At 43.7% G+C, this 15,027-nt stretch overlaps 1 protein-coding gene across 2 annotated transcripts in view; it reads left to right on the plus strand.

Moving 5' to 3' along the window:
• The window catches only part of rbbp8l (retinoblastoma binding protein 8-like), a 248,093-nt gene that overhangs the window by 152,650 nt on the left and 80,416 nt on the right, over positions 1-15,027 (plus strand). For both annotated transcript variants that reach the window (XM_068048838.1, XM_068048837.1), the window contains exons 4-5: positions 3,742-3,850; positions 4,126-4,168. In XM_068048838.1, coding sequence (XP_067904939.1) covers positions 3,784-3,850; positions 4,126-4,168 — 110 coding nt within the window. In that variant the 5' untranslated portion in view covers positions 3,742-3,783. The remainder of the gene's footprint in view (positions 1-3,741; positions 3,851-4,125; positions 4,169-15,027) is intronic.

Below are 15,027 nucleotides of genomic sequence, written 5' to 3' on the forward strand. Positions count from 1 at the left end.
CTTGCTTGCTCTTTTCGATCTGGTTATGGTGCCGATATTGTTGGCTGCACCTGGTGCTTGCAGGTGCTGTTGTCCAGCTACAATGGCTTTGTATTTCCTGCCATCTTCCAGCAGTGCTTCAATGCTGTGACCTTTCTTTCTCCCCAAGAGGTCTTTCTGAAATGCTTCAATTGGTGTCGGTAAAATCACTAGCTCCAATATTCAGTCCGACAGCTGAGAAGTCGCATTCGTTGCTTTTACTATGGCATCTGCTGATGAACTGGTCCGTTGATTCTTGTGACTGTTGCCAATTCCAGGCAGTGAATTCTAAAATTCACTCATAATCAGAGCTGGTCTTCTCGCACTTTCCATATCTTTGTGGGATCTTTCTGGTCCTCGTCAGATAGTCCAGAGGTGTTGATTCTTTGTAATCCCTCATTTCCAACTGCTATCAGTATTTTTACATCCTATTTTTCTGGTTCTACAGTTATTTAGTCTGTGAAGAATGACTGCATTCTTTGTTTGAACAGTTGGAACTCGGATAGGATTTCCAAGGCCTTCCAGTTCATGCTGGGAAATTTGGTATCCATATTTCTGCTTTTCTTTTGCTTTAAAACTCTGCACTGTTTTCAATTTAAGAGACTATCTGTTATTTATATTCGCTAAAATAAGAACAGAAAGTACTGGGAATATTCAGCAGGTCAGGCAGCATCTGTGGAGAGAAAAGCAGAATTAATGTTTCGGGTCTGTGGCCTTTCATCAGAATTGGCAAAAGTTAGGAAAGAATTAGGTTTTAAGCAAGTGAGGGTGTGGGGGGTGATGCGGGTTAATGGGGAAGAGAACAAAAGGGAAGGTGTGTGACAGTGCAGAGGGCAGGAGAGATTAAATAACAAAGCTGTCATGGGACAAAGGCAAAGAGCAACTCCCACAGCCACCTTGACTACACTTTCTCACACCCTGCTTCCTGTAAGGATTCCATCCCAGTCTCCTGTTTTGTGTCTCCAACGCATCTGTTCTGATCATGCAAACTTCCTCGACAGCATTTCTGATTCCCCCCAATGTGGTTGACAGGGTCCTCAACCGTGTCCGACCTATTTCATGCCCTCACCGCTTCCGCTCCCTCGCACAACCGCGACAGGTTTCCCCTTGTCCTCACTTTCCACCCGACCAGCCTCCATATCCAATGGATCATCCTCTGCATTTCCACCACCTCCAGCATGATGCCACCACAAAACACATCTTCCCTTTCCCTCCCCTGTCAGCATTCTGAGGGGATTATTCCCTCCGTGACACCTTGTCCCCTTCCCATGGCACCTTCCCATGCAATCGCAGGAGGTATAATACCTGCCCTTTTACCTTCTCTGTCCTCACCATCCAAGGCCCCAGCACTCCTTCCAGTGAAGCAGTGATTTACTTGTACTTCCTTCAATTTAGTATACTGTAATCACTGCTCACAATGCGGTTACCTCTACATTGGGGAGACCAAACGCAGATTGGGTGACCGCTTTGCGAAACACCTCTGCTCAGTCCAAAAGCATGACCCCGATCTTCCATTTGCTTGTCATTTCAACATTTCCCCCTGCTCTCATGCCCACATTTCTGTCCTTGGCCTGCTGCAGTATTCCAGTGATCATCAACGCAAGCTTGAGGAGCAGCACTTGATCTTTCGATGAGGCACTCTACAGCCTTGCAGACTGAACATTGAGTTCAACAATTTCAGAGCATGACTGGCCTATTTTTCTTTTCTTAATTATTTTATTTTATTTTTTAATCATGTGCCTGCTTTTCCATGTGGACAGAGTTGCTCATTACTCCGCCATTAACACTGTCCCTAGTCTAACGCTTTGTCTTCCACCACAAGCATTAACATGCTCTTTGCCTTTGTCCCATGAGAGCTTTGTTATTTAATCTCTCCTGCCCTTTGCACTGTTACACACCTTCCCTTTTGTTCTCTTCCCCACCAACCCTCCCCCCTCCCACCCCCCCCCCCCCCCCCCCCGCCTTCACTTACTTAAAAGGGGATGGCCTGGAGTCCAAAACAAGGCAACTTCCTTTCCTGCACTTCATGCAGACCTATTCCCAATGCAACATCTGGCGAAAGGACGTGTTCTGTGATGTTGTTCAGCCATTTGTACTTTTCTATAGAAATTTTCTGACCAATGATTTCTTAACCTGGACGGTATGTAATATTATATAACGGCTGCAGCCCTTGTGTTTATTCAGGTTTCTTCTGGACTGAAACACAAAAACATTCACTGTAATTTCAGTTGACACATATAATATGCTTGGGCTTAATCCCATCTAAGCACTATTTTTATGTCTGTTCAAGCAATTATATAACTTTCAGCCTATGCTATGTTAACACAAACATTAAGCTCTTTAAAATAAACAGGACAATGACTTCACTTGAAAAAAGCACAGCCAGTAATTGATGTAAATGTGGACAATTGCAGAGGGAATTAAACTCACTGAACGAAAATTATTTTTCTTCAAATTGTGAAATTGGTTCAATACAGATCACACCCACAGTTGTAAGAATGTGTGACTATTATTCCTAAAATGCTCCCATAAACACTACTTGTAATACCTATACCTGTCATGCAGGCCCCCACCTGCCAAGAATGAGGCACATAAATTTTGCCACATTGACATTAAATTGCAAATTGTTGCTGGGAGGAAGAGAAGGCCTGTGACAACGGGTTACCAGGCCCCTGGCTGGAAAGACATGTTTGCATATTAGCAGACAGTACTTGGAACAAAGGAGCTATTCCCTGCTCCAATACAATCCACAAACAGATGCGGTCAAACCAGTTAGTCACATGACTAACCTGCTTGGCAGTCTGGGTATTTTTCTGAATTGTACAGTTTGAATTGACAGTCGAGAGAAAACTGTTTGCTCCTGGACTGAAAAGATCTCTCCTGGCTGGCTCACCACAGCCTCTCCTGTCTGCTCCCATCTCTTTTTCATGGAACTCCAAAACCCACTGAAGACACATGAACCCCAAGAGAGAAAAGTCCCCTACAGCGAACAAGGTTTAAGAAGAATACTGGGCCCCAATGAAAAGCAAGATCTACATACAAGCAAGGACTCTACAGCAAGCTCGAAGCACAGTAACAAAAAACCCTCCTCAGAGATTGCCTCAAACTTTTCAACTTTATTTATCTTCTGCTCTTTTCTGTCCCTATCTGCATGTATGTATCACATATGCATGCTAGCGTGGGCACATTGTGTATCTGTAGGCATTAACCGAATTAGAGTTTAAGTTTAATAAATTTCAGTTTTCTTCTTTAAACCTGAGAAAACCTGTTATGCTGGTTTCTTTGCCTTATAATTGGAAAACGGTGAACAAGAATTCACCAAGGGGGAACTAAAAACACTGTGTGTTTGAAAATAAAACCCTGTTACAGTAAGACCAGGTGAAGACTGAGAGGGACCCCTCTAACTCTGACCATTTGTTCATCACCCACTTCCTTTGCCCTATCATTGATGTCCGTGCTTTCAGCGTCATGGTTCTAAACACAATAATTCCTTCTCAAAAGGTCTCTCCCTGTCCATATCTCTCTCCTCCTTTAAGACACTCCTTAGAACCTACCTCTTTGACGAAGTTATAGGTATCCTTCTTTGGCTCTGTTTCATTTTTTGTTCAATTACAGCCCTATGAGGCACCATGAGATGTTTTGCTACTTTAAAACTTGTTACTGTAAGAACAATAAAAATGTTTCCACCTTGGTTAAAGTTTATACGTTTGTGTACCTATATAGCAGGAGTCAAAGCTCAACCTAATCACGTCAGGGGAGTGAGAAATGACTATGGACAACTTTACAGATGTCTGGGCAAAGCTCAGGGAACTGCATGATCAAGAAGTGCAAGGTACATAAATTATCAAAAATGTTAGCAGTTCCATGTATTCCTTTACATTGTAAATGTATTTGCTTTAAACAACCACAGTTAAATATAAAATGTAATGGTAGGGTTATCTTTTATCTTCACTTGAAGTATTTGGCAAGTACGCATATTTGCAAAATTTATTCTAACACAGAACAGTCACATCCTCTCAGGAAAGCTATGTGAGAATGCTAACAATGACTAGATTGTTTCTAAAGTTTTTTTTTCCTCCTGGTTAAACTTTTACCTTTACTGTTTAGGACTGTACGCAAAGTTAACTGAATTAAACATGGAACGATGTCTGTGAGTACAGCACGTTATGTTTTTGATTGCATTTTCTTCATGTATAAATTCAATATCCTGATGAGTTGTGATTATCTTAAAGTTGTTCCCTTTTGTTACCAAATCATTGGTCAGTAGAAAAAATCCATTATTATTTACCGTTCCGAATCTTGAACACACAATCTGGTTACCCCTTAATCTTTTCAGTTTTAATGATAAAAATGTAAAGTCACAAATCTCTTGGCATAACTATGACCACCCCGGGAACATTCTAGTGCAATTTAGTGCATCTTTTCCATTGCTTCTATATCCTTCATTGATGGGCTGCCCAAAACTGTACACAATACTGCAAATATGACATTACCAAGGTCTAGTATAAGTTAATCCTTACCTCCTTGCATTTGCATTCCATGCCTCTTGGTACAAAGCCAAAATTTACATTTGTTTTTTATATGGCCTGGCTTATTTGCATGTCCACCTTGAATGACCTGTATATCAGTCACCACAGTCCACTCATCCACTATTCCATTTAAAATGGATTTCCTTTCTCTATTCTTACTTGCAAAATGTATCACTACACATTTTTCTACAGTGAGCTGCATAGAACCAAAGAAGCTTACAACGCGGAAGGAGGTCATTTGGCCCACCGTATCTGTATTGGCAATTTGCAAGGGTAATCCAAACTAATTCTGCTGCCCTCTTTGCCCTGTATCTTCCTCTTTGCTTCAAATATTTTTCCTTAAAATAGTCTCTGCCTTAATCGATATCTCTATGTCCCAACGAGCCTCAGCACAAAGAAATTTCTTCTGAACTTTTTCTTTACCCTCAGTGACAATTTTAAATTCATGACAACCTCCACAAATAGAGCTAATAATCATTCCCTATTCACTCTAACAAAATGGGTCTTTACTTTAAAAAGCCTGTATTAAAATTCTTCTTAGCCTCCTCTGCTCCAGTAGAAACAGTCACTCCTTACAATTATAGGTCCCCAACTCTGGCATCATTCAGACATGATAGTATACACCAAAATACTGTCAGTGCCACGTGCAGAAGCAAAGATATACGTAAAATACAAGATAAAAATGTGTGACCAAGATTGTAGTGTAGAGAGTAGGGTTTTAGGTTCTTGGAGCTGTAATGAAAAATGGATGCAGAACCAAAGGGAGAGAAAGATTACCTGGCATGACCAAAGACTTCAGCAGAGTTTTAAGGACGGTTTGAAAGAAGAGGTGAAGGATGGAGAGGTGGGAGGGTTTGGGGAAAGGAGTCCAGAGAGTTGGACCTATGGAACTGCAGGCACCACTATAAATAGTGGGATAGAGGACTGAAGGTTAGGCAGTTGGGAGTTAGAAAATGTTGTTGTTAAGTGGGTTGGGGAAAAGGAGGAAGGACAGTTTTATTCCCAAGGTTGAATGTTGTTGGAGGTAAAATTGAAAGGGGGGATGCAAAAAAAATTGGAAATGGCCTTGCCAGTGATGGTAACCACGGAAACAAGTAGACCACAGGAAATAGTGAGATTGATGGGATGCTCATTGGTTGGGGAGTTTCTATGAAAATCAAGGTTTAGAGAGGACAGGACAGAGGTGAATCCAAAGCATAGACAGCAAGAGAAATTAAGGTGACAATTCAAATCACCAATAGTGAAGAATCATTTGATGCAGAGATGTCCCAAAGTGGGAAGGGAGGAAACTCTGGGGAGGAACTTCAGGTGTTTGTGGTAGACATAGACAATGAGGATTTTGAGGAATGATAGGGAACAGGGGGTTTTTTTTTCTATTCATTCATGGGATATGGGCGACACTGGCCAGGCCAGCATTTATTGCCCATCCCTAATTGCCCTTGAGAAGGTGGTGGTGAGCTGCCTTCTTGAACCGCCGCAGTCCATTTGGGGTAGGTATACCCACAGTGCTGTTAGGAAGGGAGTTCCAGGATTTTGACCCAGCGACAGTGAAGGAACAGCGATATAGTTCCAAGTCAGGATGGTGTGTGACTTGGGGGGAACTTGCAGGTGGTGGTGTTCCCATATATATGCTGCGCTTATCCTTCTAGTTGGTATGGGTCGCAGGTTTGGAAGGTGCTGTCGAAGGAGCCTTGGTGCATTGCTGCAGTGCATCTTGTAGATGGTACACATTGCTACCACTGTGCGTCGGTGGTGGAGGGAGTGAATGTTTGTAGATGGGGTGTCAATCAAGCGGGCTGCTTTGTCCTGGATGGTGTCGAGCTTCTTGAGTGTTGTTGGAGCTGCACCCATCCAGGCAAGTAGAGAGTATTCCATCACACTCCTGACTTGTGCCTTGTAGATTGTGGACAGGCTTTGGGGAGTCAGGAGGTGAGTTACTCGCCTCAGGATTCCTAGCCTCTGACCTGCTCTTGTAGCCACGGTATTTATATGGCTACTCCAGTTCAGTTTCTGGTCAATGGTAGCCCCTCGGATGTTGATAGTGGGGGATTCAGCAATGGTAATGCCGCTGAATGTCAAGGGGAGATGGTTAGATTCTCTCTTGTTGGAGATGGTCATTGCCTGGCACTTGTGTGGCACGAATGTTACTTGCCACTTATCAGCCCAAGCCAGGATATTGTCCAGGTCTTGCTGCATTTCGACACGGACTGCTTCAGTATCTGAGGAGTCACAAATGGTGCTGAACATTGTGCAATAATCCACAAACATCCCCACTTCTGACCTTATGATTGAAGGAAGGTCATTGATGAAGCAGCTGAAGAGAGTTGGGCCTAGGACACTACCCTGAGGAACACCAGCAGTGATGTCCTGGAGCTCAGATGATTGACCTCCAACAAGCACAACCATCTTCCTTTGCACTAGGTATGACTCCAGCCAGCGGAGGGTTTTCCCCCTGATTCCCATTGACCTCAGTTTTGCTAGGGCTCCTTGATGCCATACTCGGTCAAATGCTGCCTTGATGTCAAGGGCAGCCACTCTCACCTCACCTCTTGAGTTCAGCTCTTTTGTCCATGTTTGAACCAAGGCTGTAATGAGGTCAGGAGCTGAGTGGCCCTGGCGGAACCCAAACGTAGCGTCACTGAGCAGGTTATTGCTAAGCAAGTGCTGCTTGATGGAACTGTTGATGACACCTTCCATCACTTTACTGATGATAGAGAGTAGGCTGATGGGGCGGTAATTGGCTGGGTTGGATTTGTCCTGCTTTTTGTGTACAGGACATACCTGGGCAATTTTCCAAATTGCAGGGTAGATGCCAGTGTTGTAGCTGTACTGGAACAGCTTGGCTAGGGGCGCGGCATGTTCTGGAGCACAGGTCTTCAGTACCATTGCCAGAATATTGTCAGGGCCCATAGCTTTTGCAGTATCCAGTGCCTTCAGTCGTTTCTTGATATCACACGGAGTGAATCGAATTGGCTGAAGTCTGGCATCTATGATGCTGGGGACTTCAGGAGATGGCCGAGATGGATCATCAACTTGGCACTTCTGGCAGAAGATTGTTGCAAATGCTTCAGCCTTATCTTCCACACTGATGTGCTGGGCTCCCCCATCATTGAGGATGGGGATATTTGTGGAGCCACCTCCTCCAATTAGTTGTTTAATTGTCCACCACCATTCACGGCTGGATGTGGCAAGACTGCAGAGCTTAGATCTGATCCGTTGGTTATGGGATCACTTAGCTCTGTCTATCGCATACTGCTTTCGCAGTTTGGCATGCAGATAGTCCTGTGTTGTAGCTTCACCAGGTTGACACCTCATTTTGAGGTATGCCTGGTGCTGCTCCTGGCATGCCCTCCTGCCCTCTTCATTGAACCAGGGTTGGTCTCCTGGCTTGATGGTAATGGTAGAGTGGGGGACATGCCAGGCCATGAGGTTACAGATTGTGGTTGAGTACAATTCTGCTGCTGCTGATGGCCCACAGCGCCTCATGGATGCCCAGTTTTGCATTGCTAGATCTGTTCGAAATCTATCCCATTTAGCACGGTGATAGTGCCACACAACACGATGGACGGTATCCGCAATGTGAAGGCGGGACTTCGTCACCACAAGGACTGTGCGGTGGTCACTCCTACCAATACAGTCATGGACAGAAGCATCTGCAGCAGGCAGATTGGTGAGGACGAGGTCAAGTATGTTTTTCTCTCGTGTTGGTTCCCCCACCACCTGTCGCAGACCCAGTCTAGCAGCTATGTCCTTTAGGACTCGGCCAGCTAGGTCAGTAGTGGTGCTACCGAGCCACTCTTGGTGATGGACATTGAAGTCCCCCACCCAGAGTACATTTTGTGCCCTTGCCACCCACAGTGCTTCCTCCAAGTGGTGTTCAACATGGCGGAGTACTGAGTCATCAGCTGAGGGAGGGTGGTAAGTGGTAATCAGTAGGAGGTTACCTTGCCCAAGTTTGGCCTGATGCCATGCGACTTCATGGGGTCCGGAGTCGAAGTTGAGGACTCCCAGGGCAACTCCCTCCCTACTGTATACCACTGTGCCACCACCTCTGCTGGGTCTGTCCTGCCGGTGGGACAGGACATACCCAGAGATAGTAATTGCAGTGTCTGGGACCTTGTCTGTAAGGTATGATTCCGTGAGTATGACTATGTCAGGCTGTTGCTTGACTCGTCTGTGGGACAGCTCTCCCAACTTTGGCACAAGCCCCCAGATGTTAGTAAGGAGGACTTTGCAGGGTCGACAGGGCTGGGTTTGCCGTTGTTGTTTCCGGTGCCTAGATCGATGCCGGGTGGTCCGTCCGGTTTTATTCCTTTTTATTAACTTTGTAGCGGTTAGGTACAACTGAGTGGCTTGCTAGGCCATTTCAGAGGGCATGCAAGAGTTAACGACATTGCTGTGGGTCTGGAGTCACATGTCGGCCAGACCAGGTAAGGACAGCAGATTTCCTTCCCTAAAGGACATTAGTGAACCAGATGGGTTTTTACAACAATCGACAATGGTTTCGTGGCCATCATTAGACTAGCTTTTAATTCCAGATTTATTAATTAAATTCAAATTCTACCTTCCGCTGTGGAGAAATACCCTGGGTCTCTGGGTTACTAGTCCAGTGATAATACCACTACACCACCGCCTACCCCTGCTCAAAGGAGGAGAAACCGCTGGAGGAAGAGGAAAATATGCAAATCAAACATGAAGTATAAGCTGGTAGACCATATGTGAAGATAGAAACTAATTGGTCAGGCTTCGCATGGATTTACAAAAGAAAAGTCATGCCATTCCCTTAGTCAAGTTGTTTCAGTGCACTGGCATCTTCCCAACAACGTGAAAAGTTACACAAGTGTCCCGAGGTCAAATATCGCAGCTCCAGGACAGCGCTGCAGCAGTTCCTCTGAGAAGCCGTCTTAGTCCAACCATCTTCAGCTATTTAATCAGTCATCTTCCTCCATCATGTGGTCAGGAGTGAGGCTATTGACCAACAATTGCACAGTGTTTAGCTCCATTCACAACTCCTTCAATAATGATACACCCCATGCTCACAGGACCTAGCCAGCACTCAGGTTTGGACTGATAAGCCTAATAAGGCTGTACATTTCGAATGGCCTTCACCTAAACTGGAGGTGCACCTATGTCCTTGTGGAAAGGGTAAATAGACCAGGGGGCAAAGACTTAAACTACTTGTGAGGTGGGGTGGTGAGGGAGGGAGGGAAAATCTTTTATGACTCGGTGCAAAAAAGTAAAACCTGACTCTATATTAACTGCATTCCCTTTGACTGTATAAATAGCTGTTTCTTTAAAAAACAATGACATTTATTAAATATGACTTTCCTTTAATAAATCCGTAGTGGCCATTGTTGATTATCCCATGCATCTCTAAATGTGCACAAATCTGATCTTGAATGATAAATGTTAAATGTTTTCCACAACTGACAGTGGACTAACTGGCCTTTAGATACTTGATTTATCCTTGTTGAACAGAGGTGTTATATAATCTACCCTCCAGTCCCACTATTTGCAGATCTATGGAGGATTGAAAAATTATGGTCAGAGCCTCTGCTCTCTACCCTCTAACTTCTGTCAGCAGCCTAGAGTTCATACCATCAGGACTCAGTGACTTTGAGTTTTGTTTGTTTTTTTAACTCTGTTACTTTTTTCAGAACTAACTCCTTTTCTAAAGTTATTGCTCTCAATTATCATGAGTACAACTGTATTCTCATTTCCACCTGACAGCATTTTTATTTAATTGCTGTATCTTTATCCTCCACAACCATATGCCCCTAGTTTTCTATTTATATTGGTGAATTGTGTGTCTAATAGCTGTACAGTGTTGGTGCTACGGTTTTATTCTGCTACTTTTTTCTTGTCCAAGAGATCTCTTCCCCTAACTGATATCTTAATGCAATAATACCAAACCGAATGATTCAGTGTTAACACAGCTCAGTGCAGAATCACATTTATCACATGATGTAATATCACGTATAGAGGGATTTTTTGGAGTCGTGCAAAAGTGTATTACAAAGAAATATATTTAATCATCAAGGGGGCAGTCTACATGATTAGAGAGAGCAATTAGAAATATAATTGTATATTTTTTTTATTTGTTCGTGGGATATGGGCATCGCTGACAAGGCCAGTATATTGCCCATCCCAAATTGCCCTTGCAAGCAAAAGTGATTCTATTGCTGCAAAGAAACTAAGGCAAATCACTAACTATAAGAAGACAGTGCATGCATTCAGTAAACAATATGCCTTTTATTTAATTTGCTATTTAATTCATTGTAATGGTAAACTTGTATAGAACCTTGGTTAGACCACACTTGGGGTACAATGATGAGTTCTGAAGGTGGATTTTCAATTGCAAAAGAGGGTGACCGGGGGTGTATGCACGCATTGAAAATTGCATTCCCGGAGGGTGTGACTGGACCCTGCGCCTCCAGACTGTGATGCAATTTTCAAAGGGAGAGGGGGTTGGGGGGATAGGGAACCCGCTCGCCTCCAATTAACGGCCAGTTAAACTCCTTGAGGAGCTTGTTAAAGGGCCAGGCAGGGAAAGGAGGCAATTTTCAAAGCAGGAATTGCCAAACCCAAACAGTTTGGTGCCTGTTAATGCACAGCTGTCAGGTTCAATGTGGGGAGCTGCAGAGCTTTTTTCGGGAACGGAAGAATTTTTGCCTTCAAATGTATCGCTGAAAGCTCAGGCACTGTGCCATTTGCCTGGCCGTTTGGCTGTTTCTGTATGTGCTGAGGCTTGTGGCCCTCCAACTTGCTGCCTCCTTTCCTGTTAAAGACAGTGACAGGTCCTGTCACGGCTGCCATCTGCCTTTGAGGCTCCTGCTCCAACAGGCTCCTTGCAGAGCTCGGCGCCACTAATTGGGTGCCAAACTCGCCTCTGGCCCAATTAAGGTATTAGCATTTGAAGATTATATCTCATGAGCGATGCAGACACAGCGTGGGATCGGGACCCGCAAATTATCGGAGTGTCAAGTTCCCCAACCCTATTTGAAAATCCAGCCCTGGTCGCTATATTGCAAAATGCATGTGAAGGTACTGAAGAAGGTGCAAAAATGATGTAGTAGAATGAGACCAGAACTGAATCATTATGCCTAACAGGAAAGAATGATGAAACTGTGGCTCTGGTCTCTAAAAAAGAGAAGACCGGGGGGAGACCTGATAGTTAACCTTTAGATGATGAAACTTCGCTACAGCTCTCTCCTCATTTAAGACACTCCTGAAAACCTACCCCTTTGAACAAGCTTTGGGTCACCTGTCCTAATATCTCCTTATATGGCTCAGTATCAAATTTTGGTTGAAAATGCTTCTTGAAGCAAATTTGGATGTTTTACTACATTAAAGATACCGTATAAATGAAGGGTAGATAGAACATAGAACATAGAACATAGAACATAGAACAGTACAGCACAGTACAGGCCCTTCGGCCCACGATGTTGTGCCGAACCTTTAACCTACTCTAAGATCTAAGTAACTACCTACCCTTCATTCTACTATCATCCATGTACCTATCCAAGAGTCGCTTAAATGCCCCTAACGTATCTGCTTCTACCACCACCGCTGGCAGGGCATTCCACGCACCCACCACTCTCTGTGTAAAGAACCTACCTCTGGCATCTCCCGAAACCTTCCTCCAGTCACCCTAAAATTATGCCCCCTGGTGATAGCCCTTTCCACCCTGGGAAAAAGTCTCTGACTATCCACTCTATCTATGCCTCTCATCATCTTGTACCCCTCTATCAAGTCACCTCTCATCCTTCTTTGCTCCAATGAGAAAAGCCCTAGCTCCCTCAATCTTTCTTCGTAGGACATGCCCTCCAGTCCAGGCAGCATCCTGGTAAATCTCCCCTGCACCCTCTCTAAAGCTTCCACATCCTTCCTATAATGAGGCGACCAGAACTGAACACAATATTCCAAGTGTGGACGAACCAGGGCCTTATAGAGCTGCAGCATAACCTCGCGGCTCTTAAACTCAATCCCCCTGTTAATGAAAGCCAACACACCATACGCCTTCTTAACAACCCTATCAACTTGGGTGGCAACTTTGAGCGATCTATGGACATGGACCCCAAGATCCCTCTGTTCCTCCACACTACCAAGAATCCTGTCTTTAAGCCTGTATTCTGCATTCAAATTCGACCTTCCAAAATGAATCACTTCACACTTTTCCAGGCTGAACTCCATCTGCCACTTCTCAGCCCAGCTCTGCATCCTGTCAATGTAGAGAAGATGCTTCTGCATGTGGGTGAGAACAATACTAAGGGTCATAAATATAAGGTAGTTACTAATAAATCCAATAGGGAATTCAGGAGAAACTTCTTTATCTGGAGAGTGTGAGAAAGTGAAACTGGCTACCACGAGGAGTAATTGAGGTGACTAGCATAGATTGATGCATTTAAAGGGAAATTAGATAAACACATGAGGGGGAAAGGAATAGAAGAACATGTTGATGGGGTTAGATGAAAAAGGGTGGGAGGAGGCTGGTGTGGTGCATAAGGAGGCTGGCAAGGACCTGTTGAGCTGACTGGCCTGTTTCTGTGCGAGAAACACTATGTAACACTTAGTAATTTATTTGCACAATCCGCCTACAGTAACAATTAGCTTGCATTGTGGTTCTTTTGAATCTCAGGTTTTTTTTAAATAATCTGTTTTCCATCCAAAGCTAAAGATAGGATACACAACAGCTAATGCATACAGTAATGCTATTATCATACCCAGCTGCATAGCTGGATTTGCCACATGCAGGTGGGATGTGGGCTGTGCTGGCATGGTGGTGGTAAGCCAACTTCTTGAACCGCTGCAGTCTGTGTGATGTAGGTGCACTCACAGTGTTGTTAGGGATGGAGTTCCAGGTCTTACGACCAAGGCAGGAAGAGTGCACTGTTTTTCTAGTTCCATTTCTCCACAGGTCACAACATATATTTAAAGTTTTCCCCAGTTACCAAAACGGTCAATCATAGACTCTATTTTTATCCCAGAATAAAATGCACCAACTAGGTTTCTTTAATAAACACTAAAATTATCAGTTTATTATAAATCAAGTCTTAACCAGTAATGATGCAAAGCATAAACACACAGATTGAAGTATAAAAGTTCCTGTTTTACCTTAGCCCCTCACACACACACACACATATACACCAGTTAACAGGGAAAAAAAGAGATTTACGCTTTAGAGCTGTATTACAAAAGAAATAGACAAAAGGAATGCTTTGGCCAAATACTTGCTAATTCTTGAAGAAAAAAGAGAAGATATGGAAAGATGTCAGATATCCTTTGTTTTGGTTTGGCATCCCAAATATGTGTCAACGGCTGTCACTGGGATCTTCCTAGAACAGTTCTTTTCAGGACATTGAAGATTAGATAGGTCAGGCTTTCCAGAAAAATGCAGCAACAGGGGTTTCAGGCAGTTTCTTATTCTTGCTTCTCATAGCTTCTCAAAGAGATGGAAAAGTTGGCAGGCTTCTTAAAAGAGATGGAACAAGCTAAGTTAGAGTTTGCTCCCTTGGCAAGTTTTCTCCAATTGTCTTTTTAACATTGTCCATATCACCAACTCACTGTCCAAGGCAAAACCAAAAACAATGTCACAAGAGTCAAGTCTCCTGACCCCTATAAATCTTGACCTGTCACTTCTTTGTAAACATCTTTGCCCAAGTTAAAAAAAACCCTGCTGGGTGATTCTCTGAAGACAGGTACCTTCCCATAAGAGCTTTTTTTTTTTAGCACTCCTTGATTTTTCCAGTAATTGTTGTCCAAAAGACCTTTTGATGACCTCTTTTTTAAAACACACAATGTTGCAGCATCTATGGAATCCTTTTCAGTTTTAAAGCCCATGTCCTCAAAATTTTAACAAAAAAATGGAAGTACTCATAACACAGGATTTTGACCCAATGACAATTTCAAGTCAGGATTCTGTGTGACTTGGAGGGGAACTTGCAGGTGGTGTGTTCCCCTGCACCTGCTACCCTTGTTCTTCTAGATTAGACACAATTTTCATGGAATAGTATATGTGGGCTTCATGTACCTACTTTCACTACACACATGGAATGGACAGTGGCAGGTTTCTGGGTGGCTGAGGGCCCAAGGTGCACAGGTTTTTGGATGCGGCACTGCAGAGCCTGGTGGAGGAAATCCAGAGGAGGAGGAATGTCCTGTACCCATAGAGGGGAAAACAATCTACATTTCACCCTCCTGTCCCTTTCTCCTGCAGCAGCGGGTGCTGCTCTGCCTGGCCTCATCTTCTACTCCTGTAACTCCCTTTTTCCTATAACAGGGGTCAGCAACCTTAATAACAAGAGAAGCCTTTTTTTGTAAATTTAGTCATAAACACATATCTTAAGAGCTGCAATGCTATTACTCAATGCTATTAATAATGAAAAACAAGAAAACAAGACAGACACATATTTCAACAACATTTTAAAGATTTTTACAAAAAAAGTTGTTAATTGAAAGATACTTTCTCTCAAGTACAATG

Source organism: Heterodontus francisci, chromosome 16 (assembly GCF_036365525.1).
Source record: "Heterodontus francisci isolate sHetFra1 chromosome 16, sHetFra1.hap1, whole genome shotgun sequence".
In the NCBI taxonomy this organism is placed as follows: domain Eukaryota; kingdom Metazoa; phylum Chordata; class Chondrichthyes; order Heterodontiformes; family Heterodontidae; genus Heterodontus; species Heterodontus francisci.